This window comes from Mustela putorius, unplaced genomic scaffold (genome assembly GCF_011764305.1).
Source record: "Mustela putorius furo isolate JIRA1106 unplaced genomic scaffold, ASM1176430v1.1 tig00000083_pilon_pilon_pilon, whole genome shotgun sequence".
Lineage (NCBI taxonomy): Eukaryota > Metazoa > Chordata > Mammalia > Carnivora > Mustelidae > Mustela > Mustela putorius.
Genome location: NW_025421273.1, coordinates 14,994,061 through 15,011,122, shown reverse-complemented (window position 1 = coordinate 15,011,122; position 17,062 = coordinate 14,994,061). Strand labels below are relative to the sequence as shown.

General features: G+C 51.2%; 1 protein-coding gene across 1 annotated transcript in view; it reads left to right on the top strand.

The window, feature by feature from the left end:
• LOC123391173 overlaps positions 1-16,578 on the top strand; it is a 31,093-nt gene extending 14,515 nt beyond the window's left edge. Inside the window, exons 7-12 of the mRNA XM_045077042.1 lie at positions 356-414; positions 4,338-4,446; positions 8,952-9,155; positions 10,002-10,093; positions 12,745-12,874; positions 14,855-16,578. Coding sequence (XP_044932977.1) covers positions 356-414; positions 4,338-4,446; positions 8,952-9,155; positions 10,002-10,093; positions 12,745-12,874; positions 14,855-15,048 — 788 coding nt within the window. The 3' untranslated portion in view covers positions 15,049-16,578. The remainder of the gene's footprint in view (positions 1-355; positions 415-4,337; positions 4,447-8,951; positions 9,156-10,001; positions 10,094-12,744; positions 12,875-14,854) is intronic.
• The last annotated feature ends 484 nt before the right edge of the window (positions 16,579-17,062 follow it).

Sequence of the window (17,062 nt, the reverse complement as noted above, 5' to 3'; positions counted from 1 at the left end):
CAAGTTGTGTTACTGCCGGAGGCAAAACATGGCAATCGTTTAAAGCTTAGCCTATAAAAATCTATTAATTACAACAAAGAATTTTTTCAACATCACCTAGAATCTGCCATGCTAATCAGAAGAAGGAACTCTTCATTTTTTCCTGGTTTCTGGCTCATCGTTCGTACGGGTCAGTGTGGTGGGTTTTAGGGGCACTCAGAACTCAGTGGGAACTGAGCGGCTGAAGCCAAACACTGGTTCTCCAGAAGAAGCCTAGAGTCATTTCTCAGCCTCAGGAAAGCGCTCCCAACCCTCAAGGTGATCACCGCCCCCCTCCCCAGATGCTTTCTAACTGATGCCACCTGTCTGCCATCAGGACCAGGCACACCAGGAAACAGATTGGAGAGGGAGGACCTTCCATTCTCACCACTTAATGTAAGTATTTGTTTTCAGGGGTGGAGGGTGGGTCGTGGTTTTGAAACTTCATCTCACTGGGCATGGGAGACTGAAAAATGTTCATCCTCCAGAGATCTAGGTCCCAAACCCTGGGACCCACGAATATTACCTTACAGGCAACGTGGTGGCTCTTTGGGGATGTGATGAAATGAGGGCATCAGATAGCCATAGGGGGCCCTATAAGAGGGAGACAGAAGAAAAGTTCACATGACCACAGCAGATGAGGCACAAGAGATGTGGCCACGGGCCTAGGGATGCCATCAGCCACTGGAAGATGCTGGAAGGGGCCAGAAGGGGCCAGGAACAAGTTCTCCCCCAGAGCCTCCAGAGGAAGCTTGCTCCTTCATTCCGCCCCATCCTCCCCACCCCCACCCCAGGCTGCTTGTGGATTTCTGGTCTCCAGGACTGTGGCGGGAAGGGTTCTATCCCTCAACATCACCAGGCGTGGTGACAGATGACAGCAGCTGCAGGAGACTGATCTGTCTGGGTGCTGGATTTTCTGTGTTGCTGGAGTGTGGCTCCTGTGTCCGTCTCTCGCAAAGCCTTTTACTTCTGTGTTCCTGGCGCACGTAGGCTCTGAGCCCAGCTCTGTGGAGGCAGTAAAGTGTGCCGGTCCCTTGTCTGCTGGCCTGGGGAGGCTGGCAAGCACAAGATAGATCATTCCAGGAATTGGCTGTAGTGGAGACAGGCCGGTGCTGGAGCCCCTGAATCTGTCTGGCTGTGTTACTCACTGGGCAGACGATGCTGACTCCCCCTAATGAGGAGTCATAAGAATACATGGAAAATTCCAGAAGGCATGCTGGATAGGAGAGGAACAGATGGAAGTGAAGCTGAGGTTGCTCTAGGCAGAGGAGACAGGATGGGCAGAGAACCAGGGTAGGGAGGCCATGTCGGGGGTCCACGGCAGAGAGGGCCGTTCAGGCTGCCTGGAACAGACAGTGAGCACATGGGGACAAGGACAGGGCGGCTGTGCCTAGAGTCACCGGACCATATAAGCTGCAATGCAATTGGTAGGTGTTCCCTTCAAGCTTTAACTGACAAAGAAGTATCTATTTCACTAACAAATGAGGAATAACCGAAAATGAATTTTAAGGGGCAGCTAGATATGTTGACAATGAAATTTTCTGGAAGGTGACACAGGAAACTCTCCCCGAGGGGGAGTGAAAATGAGTTGGGGGTACTTTTACTTTACTTTACTTTTTCTTTTATTACTTTAAGCATGCATTCATCATAACTTAAGTTATAACATAAGTTGTTTTAAGTACACCTTTTATCATGACGATAAAACGATCTGAGGGCTTAGAGTGCCAAAGACTTCTTGAATCTGTCATCTGCCTGAAAGGTTGGGCCCTTGGGGCCCAGGCCAGGTGGAAGCCCCTCACCCATCCTCTGCCCTGTGCAGCCAGCTGCTCCTTCACCAACCCAGGCCCCCCTACCGGGAGGCTGCACCAGGCCCCACCAACTACATGTCACGCGGGCCATGACCATGGCGTCCATCTCCCCTTCCAGTCTCCTCTGCCTTCCACATGCCCAGCTGTCCTGGAGGGCTGCCAGGTGCTAGTCCAGAGCTGCACCCTTTCTTCCGCACCCACCCCATGACCTCAGACAAGCCCCCGCTGTCCTCACAACAAGCAGCTCAGAGCACGACTGTGAACGGATCCGAGCCAGTGGCTCTGTGCCTGGTCCACAACATGTACCAGTGACCCTGGTTGAATTGAAAGTCGAAAACGTGAATTGATTCTAGTAGATGAAGACCTCACACTTCTATTGAGGGCCATATGACTAGTACACAGCACCAGAGATTTTTTTTTTTTAACAGAAACAACTATTTAATTTCAAGATTACACAGTTAGAAGCAATCAAGTAAGGAAAGGCACACAGATCAATGAAACAGAATAGAGCTCAACAATAGACATCTATTAATATATGAACTGATTTTTGACAAATGTGTAATGGCCATTTAATGGAAAAAAATACTTTTAGCAAATAGTGCTGGGACAATTGGATGTGTATTTGCAAAAAGTTTAACTTTGAATCAAAACTTACACCAGCTGAGAAAAATGAAATCCACACAGATCGCAGATCCAAATGCAAAATTTGAAGTTTTTAAACTATGAGAAGAAGAAATAGGAGAAAATATTTGTGGCTTTAGGTTAAGATTTCTTTTTTATAAATTATTTTATATATTTTTTAAGTGTGCTCTTTATTATTATTATTATTATTATTTTATAAACATATAATGTATTTTTATCCCCAGGGGTACAGGTCTGTGAATCGCCAGGTTTACACACTTCACAGCACTCACCATAGCACATACCCTCCCCAATGTCCATAACTCCACCCCCCTCTCCCAAATCCCCTCCCCCCAGCAACCCTCAGTTTGTTTTATGAGTTAAGAATCACTTATGGTTTGTCTCCCTCCCAATCCCATCTTGTTTCATTCATTCTTCTCTATCCCCTTAACCCCCCCATGTTGCATCTCCACTTCCTCATATCAGGGAGATCATATGATAGTTGTCTTTCTCCGGTTGACTTATTTCACTAAGCATGATACCCTCTAGTTCCATCCACATCGTTGCAAATGGCAAGATTTCACTTCTTTTGATGGCTGCATAGTATTCCATCACAGCACCAGAGATTTGCAGGATAGTGGTTCCTGGCTATTTTTTTTTTCAACATTTTTTTTTCTTGAGCACCAAGCAGTTTGTTTTGGCTTGACAGGCCTTCGGAAGCTTGGCTTCAGGTTGCAAGGGAATTGGTGGTGGGGATTATCTGAATGAGGGTGTGGTCCCTTCCCTAATCGTTCCCAGGGTCATCCTGCATTGTCATGATTAAGTGTACGAAAAGGATGTATTTCTGTAAGCAAAGGTAAGAGCACAGATCATTGTATTGGGATGTATGTGAGCTGAGTTTGGACATTGACTGATGTCTCAGCACCAGCCCCAGGCTGGTGGGGCTGGGGGTAGGGGAACCCTTTCTCAGACTTGCTGCACCGCAGACCCCTCTCCCATCTGTCAAGTTCCCTCCTGGCTTGGGGCTTTTCAGCAGCCCTTCCCCAACCCTCCCTCTCTGCAGCTCCAGGGCCCACCTCCCTCACTGCCCTCTCCTAGCACGGTCGAGAGGTAGTGTGAAGTCTCACAGATGGTGTGCAAGAAATCGCACAACCTCTTCCAGACCGGGGACACATGTCCGGGCTGAATGAGCTCATCTCTGACAAGGGGCAGAAGTCCTAGGAATCGGTGAGCAGCAGGATGTCCTGAGCCTCGTAGCTCCTGGCTGGCCCAGGGTTGGGAGAACATACGAAGTCTTTGTCAGAAAGCATCTCATATGAAAACTTGGGCTTCCGGGAAGAGTTGGGTCCTGCTCACAGGTCCCAGCCCACCTCTGTGCCCCAAGGCATCCACTGTACCCAGATCCTTTCTAGTGCGTCTTCCAGAAATACCCATGGATACATGCAAGCACCTATGGGTTCATGCACAGATATTTTGATAAAAGGACACATCTTTGTTATTCAGTCATAGAGCTCATTTTGGTTTAAGATTTCAAAGTAAACTCTGCAAGTAGGCAGAACTCAGAGCTGGTCCTCGCTTTTTCAAACAACACCACTGGTCATCAGAACTCCCTGCTGTGTCCCTCCTGGCCCTGTTGCTTGTTCCTTGTTCCTCGCACTTCCTAGAACTCGGTGACAGAGGTCTTGAGATGGTTTGAAATTCTCAGCTGTGCTGGAGAGGCCTCAAACCCGCAAGCGGTTTCCCAGCGGGGAAGGAGTGAGCGGGACAAGCAGGACGACTCAGCTCAGCCAGCATGAAGTGCATAATCCCCTCTGAGCCAAGTTTATGTTCAGAGGCAGCGGGAATGGAATGCGGTGCTTCTGCCCACCTCTGAAACATCTCTGTCCACAGGGGGATGAAAGCAATGACCTGTACTGTAGGACCTGCAGGCAGTTCTTCAGCTCCCTGCATAACAAGAAGGAACACCTGCTGGGAAAACAGCACCTGCAGAACCTCGCAGGTAAGCCGCCCACCCGCCTGCTTTTCACTTGCATTTTAAGACCAGATCTACTCCAACGCTATATCCGCTATATCGAGTGTGCATTTGGGAGGGCGTGGGTCTTCCAGAGAACAGCCTACGGAGTCGCCTCTTCATTTGTTTTATTCATTTTGGGGGGTGTAGTTGACACACGATGTGACAGTAATTTCAGGCATGCAACATAGTGATTCAACAAGTGTCAAAGTTGTGCTCCGCCCCCACCACCCCACCCAGGCGGAGGCGTGACTACCACCTGTCACTATGCAACACTGTTACAGCGTCATTGACTCTGTTCTCTGGGCTGTGCCTGTTATTCCAAAGGTCTTTCTCATCCCATACCTGGAAGCCGATGCCTCCCCCTCCCCTTCGCCTGTTTCCTGCAGCCCCGTCCCCTTGACAACCGTCAGTGTGCTCTCTGTATTTATAGGTCTCATTCTGCTTTTTGCTTGTTTGTTCATTTGGGCTCTTTTTTTTTTTATTAGATTCCACATATGAGTGAAGTCGTATGGGATTTGTCTTTCTCTGGCTGACTTATTTTGCTTAGCATAATAGTCTCCAGGTCCATCCATGTTGTCATAAATGCCGCAAGTATGTGAACACCACACCTTCCATATGCCTTCTCCCATGGGCAGACTCTCGACTGCTTCCATGTCTCGGCTCTTGGAAATAATTCTGTGACAAACAGAGGAATGCGTACATCCTTTTGAAGGAGTGTTTTCATTTTCCTTGGGATAAATACCCAGCAGTGGAATTACTGGGTCATATGGTCATTCTATTTTTAATTTTTTGAGGACCCTCCATACTGTTTCCCAGCGTGGCTGCACCAGTTTGCATTCCTACCCTCCGTGTATCAGGGCCCCTTTTCCTCTGCACCCTCACCAACACCTGTTGTTTCTTGTGTGGTTGGTTTTAGCCATTCTGACAGGTTGGGAGGGGTGGTGCTCCTTATAGTCTGGATTTGCATTTCCCTGGTGCTCCGTGTCTGTTCATGTGTCTGCTAGCTATCTGTAGGTCGTCTTTGGAGAAATTTCTGTTCGGGTCCTCTGCCCATTTTCTTAATCGGGTTGTTGGTTTTTCTGGTGTTGAGCTGCATAAGGTCTTAACCTATTTGGGATATTAACCCCTTACTGGAGAGGTCGTTGGCAAATATCTTCTCCCATTCCCTAGGTTGTCTTTGCTTTATTGATGGTTTCCTTTGCTGTGTGATTGGCCTTTTCACCAACCTCAGGGCCTGGATTTCACATTCTCCCTGCCTGCAGCCTCTGTGGCCAAGTCCCTGAAGGCTCTTTCCCTCCCTTTGCTCCTTGACCGTGATCTTGCTCAGGGTCACCTCCTAGAAGACTACCCCTGCTGGCTGTGTGCAGGGCTGTATACCTCCCACCCCTCCTGTCCTCCCCTGCCTTCTCTCCCTCCATCCTTCCATCTTCTAGCAGCCTCTTGTCCTCAAGGTTGTTTGCTGTCTCCCTCCTGGATATAAGCCCCTTGTGCTTGGGGATGTTTCCCTTTCATCCACACGGTACCTCCCAGGTCTAGAACCTCGCCTCGCACTCACGGTGGGCTCTGCGTGCATTTTTGTTTAGTGGATGAATGCATGAGTCGATGTGTCCAACATACAACCCTTGAGGCTTCCTCCTTCCCAGGCTCTGAGCCATGTACTGGGGACACAGACAGAATGACAGAGCTCCATCCCAAAGAAACCGAAGAGTACGGGTTCATACAACAGTGTTCCATTAAGGTGTCTTGCTTTCAAGTGAAATGAGTCCCACAGCACAGAGGGCCCCTGCATGGATTATACCACTTAGCATCGCAGGTGTGCCCTGGGGCTGGCCAAGATCCCCCAAGAACGAGAACAGCTCTGTCAAGTGCTGTAGCAACGGGTGACCTTTGTTTCTTTTTTTTTTTTTTTCACCATTCCTTCATGGGGTTAGAACTAGATCAGACCTAAGCCCCTACTTGGCACCGTGCTTGCTGTGTGGCTGTGGACCAGTTACTGAACCTCTCTGTGCGTCCACTGCATCCTCTGTAAAGGAAAGCTGAAATTGCCCACCGCTTAGCACTCTTCTGAGGACCAACATCAGTGACCCATGCAGGCCTGACGAGGCCGAGATGATGCCCCCCACCACGATGTCTTCCCGATCACAGACTTGGGAGGGGGCTTCCCTGGGCCTCCTGAGGCTCCACGCAGAGCCGAGGCTGTGTGCAGACCATCCCGTTATTGTTCCCACCACCCCACGACATACACACGCACACGCATTGGTCCGCGCTCTGGGTGGGAAGCGGGGTGAGTCGGGACTTTTCTCTGGCCCTGAGCAGATAGTGAGCCCTGGACAAGGGTGTGCACCAATGGCCCGCAGGCCCACTGGAAGGCTGGGCTGTGAAAGGAAATAAGCCGCTTTCACTCATGTCTCATTGAAGGTGAGTAATGGCAATGAAGATAAAAATGCGTCTCACTTCCTCCTGCTGAGCATAACCCGAGCGAGCGGACGCCTGGAGTTAGGCTGTGTGAATTACCCGCTGGAGAGGGTTAAGGCTCATTTCACCATCTATAAAATCCTGTGCTGGGGGACCGTGAGGTTGTTGCTGCGTGTGGCTGTGATCGATCCGTGTGACTCTCCGACGACCTCTGCAGTTATTTAAAAGGAACCAGACGTGGGCAAACCTCACTCCATCTTCCTTCCAAAGCGCCCACAAATTTTACCTTAATGGCCAGGCTCTTGAGACCTTTTCCATTTCTGCTTGTATGACTGTGATTTTGTTGGGGAGCAGGGCTTTGGGCAGCGCCGTCTCTGAGTCTCTGAGGCTTGGGTCCTACGGGAAGAGGGGAGCCAGGCTTCACCCAGCTTTGTTAAGCTGGAGCCCCCCAAGCGTTGGTGAGCCCTGAGATCACCTGGCCTCATGCCCCCGCCCCGAAAGAACCTGAGCTGTCCTGTCCCCAACCTCTGCTTCTGCTCCCAGGGGCATAGCCTCAGAGCTCTGTCTTTAGATGGCCTTGTGGAGACAGAGTTCACATACCTTCAAGTTCACCCACTCAAAGTGGTTCTTAGAATATTCAGATACAGTCAGCCATCACTACAATTAAGGTTAGCAAGTTTTCATCGCCCCCAAAAAGAAGCTCCATGCCCATTAGCAGCCATCTGCCGCCCCAGGCAAACACTGAGGCGCCTTCTGTCCTCGTAGCTGGGCACAGCTTTTGACATTTGATGTCTTGTTTGCATGGAGCATCCATCAGGCTTCTCCGCCCCAATGACACCTTTGGGGGGCAGCGCCATAGCCACAAAGGACCTGAGTGCGAATCCCTGCTCCGCCCCTTACTCCCTTCCACGCCCTGAGCAAACCTCCACCTATGGCCTTTGTTTCCACAAATGCAGAATGGAAACAGTTACCGAGGACCTCATGGGGCTGATGTAAGGGCTGGAGGGTCTTGGGGCAGCCTCCCATCCACGCCAACACACGCTGGGTGCCCGTGGCACTATGGGGAGCTTGGCCGAGTGTGTCCTCAGCGCCCTGCCTCCCACGGCCCCTGCCCTGTGACGTCTGTGTGCCCACCCCGCCCCTCCGCTGGCTGCCTTGTCCCCAATCCACGCATCAGTCTCACACCTGTTCATCCTTCCCGAGACCCTCAGAAAGGCAAGATGGGTGAGGATATGGGGAAATCGTAGTCCCGATTCACTGCTAGGGGGAAACAGCCTCGTGGTTCCTCAGCAGGTTAACTCTCAAGTCACCAAATGACCCAGGAGAGCCACGTCTGGGTGTGGACCCCCAGCCAACTGAAAACATATGTTCACACGACCTCGGGAACATGGATAACAGCGTTATTCATGAGAGCCCCAAAGTGGGAGAGACCCAAACGTCCATCACCGGATGAGTGGATACACAAACCGTGGGCCTGTGCCCTGGAGCAGTGTTCAGTCCTGCAAAGGAATGATGGACTGGTGCACGGCACAGTGTGGGTGAACCTTGGAAACACGGTTAACCGAACAAAACCAGTCACAGAGGACCACCTAGTGTCTGGTCCCAGGGGTATGAAAGGTCCAGAATAGGGAGATCTACAGAGACAGGAAGCAGATTAGTGGTTGTCTGGGGCTGGGGGAGGCGGGAGCATGTGGGGGTGGGGGTGACGGGCGGCTAAAGGCACCAGGTTTCCTTCTGGGGTGATGAACAGGCGCTAAACTTGACCGCGATGATGATTGCACAGCTCTGAATATACTACAAATCACTGAATTCAGCATTTCAAATGGACAAATCGTGAGGCACCTGCGTTAGAGCTTAGCCAAAGACCCCTCCTGCAGGAGGCCCCCCTATTGCCACCTATCTGGCCCCAGGCCTGGAGCATTCTGCTTATCTGCTGTTTCCCTGGGGACAGGGACGGGGGTGGGGACGGAGCAGGGTCTGGCTTGCTCGCGTCTGGACACAGGGCCAGACCCAGAGATGCTGCTCATTTTTGTTCGTGGGGCTGACCTTCACCCTGGGATTTCTCTGCTTTTTAGGGAAATTCGAAAAAGATTCCACAGAGTACTTAAAGCACATGGAACTGCCAGAGCAAAAAGAAGGTCAGAATTTGCACAAAGGGGACTTGGAGGAGAAAGCCGTGTGCCCTGATCCACTTCTGCTGGGAGGCCTGATTCCAGGGAAGCCTTTTGCCTCATTTGACTTGTGTTTCTTGCAAGAGTTTATCTTTAAACTTCTGAAAAGTAAGCAGTCTAGTTCAGCACTTTCCTGGTAACTTTGTGATCTTCGGTTTTACGATCCTAGTCAGAATAACCTGCAAGAAGAAATTATGATATTAAGTGGAACAGAAAACAAAATACCATCTAGGAGAATAAACAATAAGTAAAAACCCTAATCAGATGGGAAATCGCCAGGAACATCCATGGAGCCAAACACAGGTCCAAGAACTGTAGACAAATTACCTCTTTTAATTCTTGTACAAGTACTGTGTGGTTCGTAATAGTATCCCTTTCTTTTTTGAAAAAAAGGGAAGCGGGAGGCACCTGGCTGGCTCAGTTGGAAGAGCATGTGCCTCTTGATCTCACGGTCATGAGTTCGAGCCCCACGTTGGGTATAGAGATTCCAAAAAAAAAAAAAAAGTTAAAATGAGGAAAGCACAGCACAGAGAAGTTAAGTAACTTGCCTGTGGTTGCACAGCTGGTTGATGGCTGAGCTGAATGTAAACCCAGGTCACAGGATTCCCCAAACTGTGTTCTACACAACTTCCCCACAGTCTCAACTATGTGAAATTACACACATGTAAATCCATGTGATTATTAGTGGTGTTTATCTCTAGCGGGCAAGAGGAGGGAATTATGTTTGTCTTTATTCCTTTCTGGGTCTGCGCATTTTCCCCCAATGGACAGAAATGTCCTTCCTGTTATCAGAGAAAGAGAGAACACTGTTAGAAAGGATTTGGGGGATGAACTGCCCATAGTGGGGCATCAGCTGTTGCCCACAGTGGGAGGGGGAGTTCAGTTCAAAGAGAAGGGGAGGTTTTCGATGGTAAAGAACAGAAAAAGATGGCCTTCTTGTACCTTTCCTCCCAGTCAAAGAATTTGAGCTCAGAGAGCTGAGGAGGACTCTGGAAAGAGCCCGAGTAGAGGAGGACGCCCTGCAGAGACAGCTGGCTGAGTTCCAGGTGAGGCCCCCTGGGGGAAGGGAGCACCCACATTCTGGCCCTGTGCTCAGCCCAGGGCCCTGAGGTGTCAACAAGGCAGGGGATGGAGACCCCATAGTCTGCTTAAAACCCCGTGTCACAAACCCCGGTGTCTCTCCCCTCTGCCCCGTGCAGCCACGAGTCTCGGTGTTAGGTATCCTTACAAAATGTGGTGTTCTGTCTGGTGTTGGTGCCCAGAGATCGTGCCACAAGCCTTCCTGCATGCTTATTCCACATGGTGATCTGTGTTCACTGTGTTGCCAAGTGGCGTTTGGCCCATTTCTTCCCACTGGGGCCATCGTCCGTCCCCATTTCCCTCAAGGCGCCCCCCCCCCGGGTCTGTCCCGAGCCCCTCCCGACTACAGCTGAGGACATGATGAGTGTCCTGTTATGGGATCCGTGGTCCGGACCACATGCCCCGAGAAGGGTGTCTCGGGGGCGGCTGGCAGGTGCTTTTCCTTGGGCAAGTATGCATAAATGTAGGCATCGCCGGGTGGCGTCTATTTTAATGAAAGCAACGAGAAGAAAACGAGGTGAAACCGTGCAGAAAGTCACAGTTTTTAAATGTGTTATGTTATTCTGATTATAAAATTAACATATTCATGGAAGAAAATTCTGAAATTTGGAAGAGCATGTGAAGACGATTTAAACCCAATCATTAGAGAAGCCTCGTTAGCATCTCAGTGTGGCGGTCTCTGGGCTGCTTTCTATGCACATCTGAATCTGTCGATTCGTGTAGAAAAAGGAATCTATGTCATCTGTATGTTATCATGGATCCCTGTGTGTAAGTAAGTGTCTCTCTCTGTAAGTAAGTAAGTATGGAGGGAGGAGGGGAAGGAGGTAGAAAGAGACAGACAGACAGACTGACGGAAAAGACCGAAATGCAAAACCATAGTTTTGACTCCCATGGCTTCCATTTTTTTCCATGGTAAGTATTTGCACGTTTCCTTCTATGTTCTTTGATGAATTGCCTCTCGTGGCCATATAATGTCTCATCAGACGGATGAACCATAACTGACTCCCTGTTTCCCAGTCACTGAGCTCGTGGGTCACACCCAGGTATTCTATAAATGACGCCGTGCCGGACATTCCGTCCAGCTCTGCTCACCCTCAGTGGCTCCCCTGGTGGGCAGACACCTGCAAGGGCCATGTGCAGGTGCTTGGGGATCAAGCTGGGCTCTGGACCTCAGGAGCTGTGTGCTTGGTCTTTCATGCGTCTGCCAGGCGGGGTGGGGTGGGGGCCGCGGGGGGGCGGATGCTATCACAGTGGACCTGCCTCCAGGGTAGTCAGGGGCCATGAAATGCCTGACTGCATGTGGAATTCCCAGACGGGTACCTGGTGCCCAGTGATTGCCCTCTGGGGGCTGTTCCTCATGCTCCCTCCAGCTGGGTCATCAGCCCTGACTTTCATGCTTCCCAAAGTTCCGCTCCAATTCCTATTTCCATTGAGTGTTGCTCATCGCCTTTCCTGCAGCTCGTTAAAGAATCCCAAAGAACAGTGAATGTTAAAAATAATAATAGTAACAGGGCGCCTGGGTGGCTCAGTCAGTTAAGCATCTGCCTTCCACTCAGGTCACGGTCCCAGGGTCCTGGGATCGAGTCCTGCATCTGGCTCCCTGCTCAGCAGGGAGTCTGCTTCTCCCTCTCCCTCTACACTTATCCCCTGCTTGTGCTCTCTTGCTCTCTCTCTCTCTCAAATAAGTAAATAAAATGTATTATAAAAAAATAATAGTAACAACAGGAATGAAAACACCTAGCTATCCAAAGCCACCACAGTGTAACCCAGCAACCAAGGCAGCAGAGAGGGGGTGTGACATGGTGAGGGGGGAGGCCTGCCCCCTTGTGTCCATGACCTTGTGAGCCAGGCGGGTCACCTAGATCCCAATCCACATCTTCAGGGAAAAACCACTGTGCCCCATGCTGGCGAGGCCCTGGGATACAGATGCCCTTTCTCCATGGGTGGGAGCCCACTTCCTGTGCACGCCTCACCCTGAGGCTGCCCCTCATCTTTCCTGGCCCAGGCCTGATTTCTGCCGTGGGGCCATGTGTCTGGGGGAGCCTGGAAACAGCCAACTCAGAAGTCCAGCCCCATTGTGCTTCTGGGCGCCCGCTCTCTGGCTGTGGAGCCAGGCTGAGCATTGATCCCTGGGAACTGTGCTTCCCCAGCAGGTAGAATGAGCTACTGTGAGGCAGAATGGGTCTGGAGGGAGGGCAGTAGAAGGATTTTAATGGGTGGGGGCTGTGTTTGTGGCTGGCTAGGGTGGGGAGATCCAGGACATTGGAGATTTGAGTGTATGCCTTTGCAGAGAGCGGCTGCAAGACCTTCCCTGTTTAACTGTTGACTTAGGAGTTTACTTATTTACTTAACCTATTTATTCATGTACTTGTTTTGTACTTTATTTCCTTATTTATTTCCTTGCTTATGTATGGACTTTTAATTTACTTATATATGTATCTACTTCCTCTTTCTCTGACGTGCTTTCCCATTCACTTACAAGCATGTTTATGTACTTCTTTATTCACTTTGTTGTCTGCTTGCTGATTCTCGTGCTCACGCGTCCACATGCTCACGCATTCATGCCCTGGCGTGTCTTGCTCCTGCCGAGGGCTGAACCCCTAGGTGCCCCTTTCAGAGCCAGCAGCAGAGGCTGGAGGTGGAGCTGGCGGGCCTGAAGACCTACGGGGTCATCCTGGAGAAGGAGTTTGAGAACCTGAACACGGTGCTGATGCTGTCCCACTGTGGCCTGCAAGTGATGGACACGGGTGAGCCCCCGCCCCAGGCAGCCCCTCCCCACTCCCCATGCCCCACACAGTCCTCTAGGTCCTCCCTGGCCAGCAAAACCAAGGCCATGGGGGATTCCTGGCCATTCACATGTTCACACCTGCATTCCCTCATTTCTTCACGCAGCGTGCTTTCCCACATGTGGAGCACACCCGGCCTCTGCGCTGGGTGCCAGGTGAGCGGGTGGAAAGGTGTTGATGATCCCAAATCCAGGCCCTGGGCTGGGCACCTCGGAGAGGAAGAGACAAAAGCCCCAGCCTTGAGCACTAGTCAGGAAGACAGACCGTGGTTTACTAGGCTGCTGGCGAGCGGTGTCCCGGAGTGGCCTGCCCTCCATGGACAGAGGGCATGGGCTCAGGAGGGAGGTGATTCCTTATCTATGGAATGAGGGCTTCTAGAAGGGCCTGGTAGAGGAAGAGGCATTTTCATCTGGGCTCAAGAAGCCAATCACAAACCCCTTAGGCAGAAAAGGGGTCACAGGCACACTGGGCAGGAGGCCTTGTGTTTGCAGAGAGGGGGAGGTTTGGGAATGTAGGGGGAGAACAGGACGTAGCAAGGAAAGGGTTGTATCCTCAGGCAATAACTTATGGAGTACTTTTCTCTCTAAAGAAAAAATTCATGAATACCATTCCACTGTGAAATACTTAAATACAACTATTTGTAGGAAATCTAACACATGAGCACTCCCCTTCACTCTTTCCAGATCCCCATCAAATCCTTTCTGGGTCCCGAGGCTGTGACTGTCGGCATCTTTGTGCCTCTCCTTCCTTCCAAGTATCTCGCTATATATCCATGAATGGGTGATATTAAAAATTAACAATAGGAACTCTTGCGGACACCGGCTGGCCATGACCATGTTGCAGGGTCCCTGGGCTCCTGCTTGATTGGTGGTGGGGTCTTAGCAGTTAGGGGACCCTTGGACAGTGTCTGTTTACCAACCAATCTGGCAGTTTTCAGAATTTTCAGACCCAGTTTGGCATTAGGGGGCAGCCACCCACACTGTGTAGACAAGAGACAGAGTCACCTAGCCACAGCTTGTCCATCTTCCACTAACGGGACAGCCATGTGCACATCACCATCAGGGTGCTGACCTGTATGTGTCTTCGAGACCTCTCCTGTCATCTGTACGTGACTGTACAATGATCCCTCACCATCACTGGGATGCATGGAGTCCAGAAGGCACCACATCTGGGGACAGGGGGAGCACTCCTTCTCTCTTCAGTAGCAAAGCCTCAGCCCAAGGGCTCTGGCACTGACAGATGGGGAATGGGTCTTGCTGCTTTAGAAACTTGGAGACCCTCCCCCTCCCCTCCCCTCCCTTCTCCTCCCAGCCCTTTACCCTGATTGAGATCACCTGCCCTGGGATGACTTCCTCGTGAATTCTTATGCTGACATAGGATAGGTGAGATTAAGGACAGGTGACCAGGCTCAAGGGCTCCTACTGAAGAAAAGGATCACACAGACATGGGTCTGCATCGGGCGTGGGTGGCAGATAGGAGACACATTCTTTACCGGACATGAAGCCCAGTGTTCCTAAACCACCGGCCCCAGCACCTTCTCTGCTCAGGCCACTCTCAGCTCCCAGCCTCTCTGCCCTCCAGACCACACACTCAATTCGTTCCTAAGACATCTGAGTCCATCCCACCTGCCAAGCTCTGGGCCCGGTGCCAGGAATCCTGAAATTAGCAGAGATGTTTTATGACCTCTCTGAGCTGGCAGGCTCAGAGGTGTGGCACACGGGAAATAAACCCAGCCATCCCGGCATGAGCTTGAGTCCCACACCTTCCTCCAGGGGTGAGCTGGGGAGCAGGGGTCTCCTCCTTCAAGACCCCATGTGTGTTCTCTGCCCCAGGCCCAGCACATAGTAGGCCTTGAGGAGAGTTCGAGGTGAGGTCAGGTGAGAGAAGGTGTGCTTTGTGTATCTGCAACAGCCCTTGGGCTCTATCCTTTTGTTGTGGCAGTAAACTGCTCTGAACGCGCCTTCCAACTCTGCAGCTTGAAGCAGTGCCTCACCCCTGCACCAGCAGCCCGGACCTCTCCCAGCAGCTCCGAGGCCAGCTTCCACAGAGGCACCTCTCTCTACGGAGGAAGGACCAAAGAAAGATCCTGTGACGTACGGGACAGTCCGAATGGCTCTACTGACAGGAGAAAATAAGTTGTGTGACTCAATCTTTCTTTTGTGCCCAGGGCTCGGCAGTGTCTGCGCTGTAAGTGTTCCTCCTGGGGGGGCTAAGAGCTGAGCGGCTTTGACTTGGGAAGATTTTGGTTGAGCACTTGTCTTTCCACGTGTGAGCTCCACAGGGACTACAGGCGCACTCCTGCTCTCAGAGCACATGCCTTTCCCCCCGCCCTCCCCCCAGGAGCACGCTTTGGTTTCCTCTGTTATAAAAACAATAGTTGCCCCCGCATCACCCTCAAAGATCAAGTCAGATGATCGGCTTGTCTGAGTTTGGGTTCCCCAGGGGACAGACCCTGAGATCAGGATTTGCAGGCAAATGGATTACTGGGGAGAGGAGTCCAAGCTGGGGAGTAGGGAAGGGGAGAGAGCCATAAAAGGGCGGGCTATCTGACCAAGAAGCCATCGAGGGCAGCTGCGGGCTAAGCCCTGGGGAATCCTACAGGACCCGAGAGCATCCCACCTGCTGGCCAGGGAGCTGGCTTACTTAGCCACCGCTCCCTTTACTCTCTGCTGGAGGGTGGCTTCCAGAGGGCTAATCCCCTGTCCTTCCCAGCCTGCTGTGTAGGTGGCAAAGGGGACATGGGAGATCAGAGTGCCTAGGGCTGGGAAACATATGCTACAGGTGCAAGGCTGGCCAGGGTGCCCCCTGGGGTGGCAACAACAGGGCTTGTGGTTGGGACATCAACAGTGTCTGTTATGAGACTCTTGTAATGCTTTCTGGCCTACTAATGGATTTGCAGCCAGAAGATGGGGGTGAGGGGCCATGGTGAGTTCCCCATACACAGGGTGTAGATAGCAGGGACTGGGTCTGACCACCTAGAGCAGAGACCTGACCATAGTGGCCTTGCTGCATAACAAAAAGTCCAGCTACGAGCAGCAGGGTCTGGGAGAACAGCTACCAAGAGGGAAGCAGGCACTGGCATGTGGCTCTTGTGTGTACTTCCATTGTCCCCAAGGGAGGACCCCCAGGCTCCAGCATTGCTTCTGCACTCCAGGCAGATGGTGGCAAGGAAGAAGGACAAGAAGCAGGTGACAGTTGATAGGCCTCACTTTTAAAGAGCTTCCAGAGAGCCCTACTTTCTAGAAAGAGTTTCCAGAAAGCAACTCCCACTTCCATCTCAGGGACCAAGATGGCAGCCTTTGAGCAAGAGGGCCGCAAGGGAGGCTGGGAAGTGTAGTTCCCAGAGCAAAGCTGGGGTGGGTTAGGGAGAAGGGAGCAGAACAGAACTGGAAAGGCCAATGTAAGAAGGCCTGTATGCAGTGTGGCTGGAGTCCTTGCAAAGGAGCCTGGTGTCATTCTCCACTCAGCAGACATGGGTGGGCACAGATGGTGTGTCTCTGGCGTGTTTATTGCAGGACTCAACGTTGGGGTGATAAGCCTTTACTAGTTTTGTTTGCAGCGTGCTCTGTACACATCATTTCCTTTCCTCTGTACACAATGTCCAATATGAGTGCAAGGAAGGTCTCATAGAACTATTTACGCATGGAAAGAGAGAAGCCCCATAACTTGTCTGAGATGCCATCAGTGGGCAGGCCAGGTGTGGTTTCCCTCGTGACCACGTCCTGTGGGAATCCAGCTCTTGGCTCTGACCTTGGGGCCTGCAGTGTTGTCAAACCCTTGGCATAGGGATATCTTTCTCTTTCCAAACCAGCTCGGCCTCTCCCTCCCTGTGGTTACCTCACCCCTGTTCATCCTGACCCCCCCCCCACTTGCAAACAGCCCATGGTCATTGGCTTTTCTACTTCTTTCCCTCAGATCAAGACTCCCCCAGACAGAGGCTGGCCCCAGATACACACTCAGCAAAACTCACTGGATAAGAACACTGAAAATATCCAAACGAGACCCTGAAGAGGATTGCCAGATTTAGCATATAAAAAACACAGGACACTAGTTAAATTTGAATGCAGATAAACAACAAATAGCTTTCTGTGTAAGTATATCCCATAATATTTGGGACATGCTGCTACTGAAAATTGATTATTTATCTAA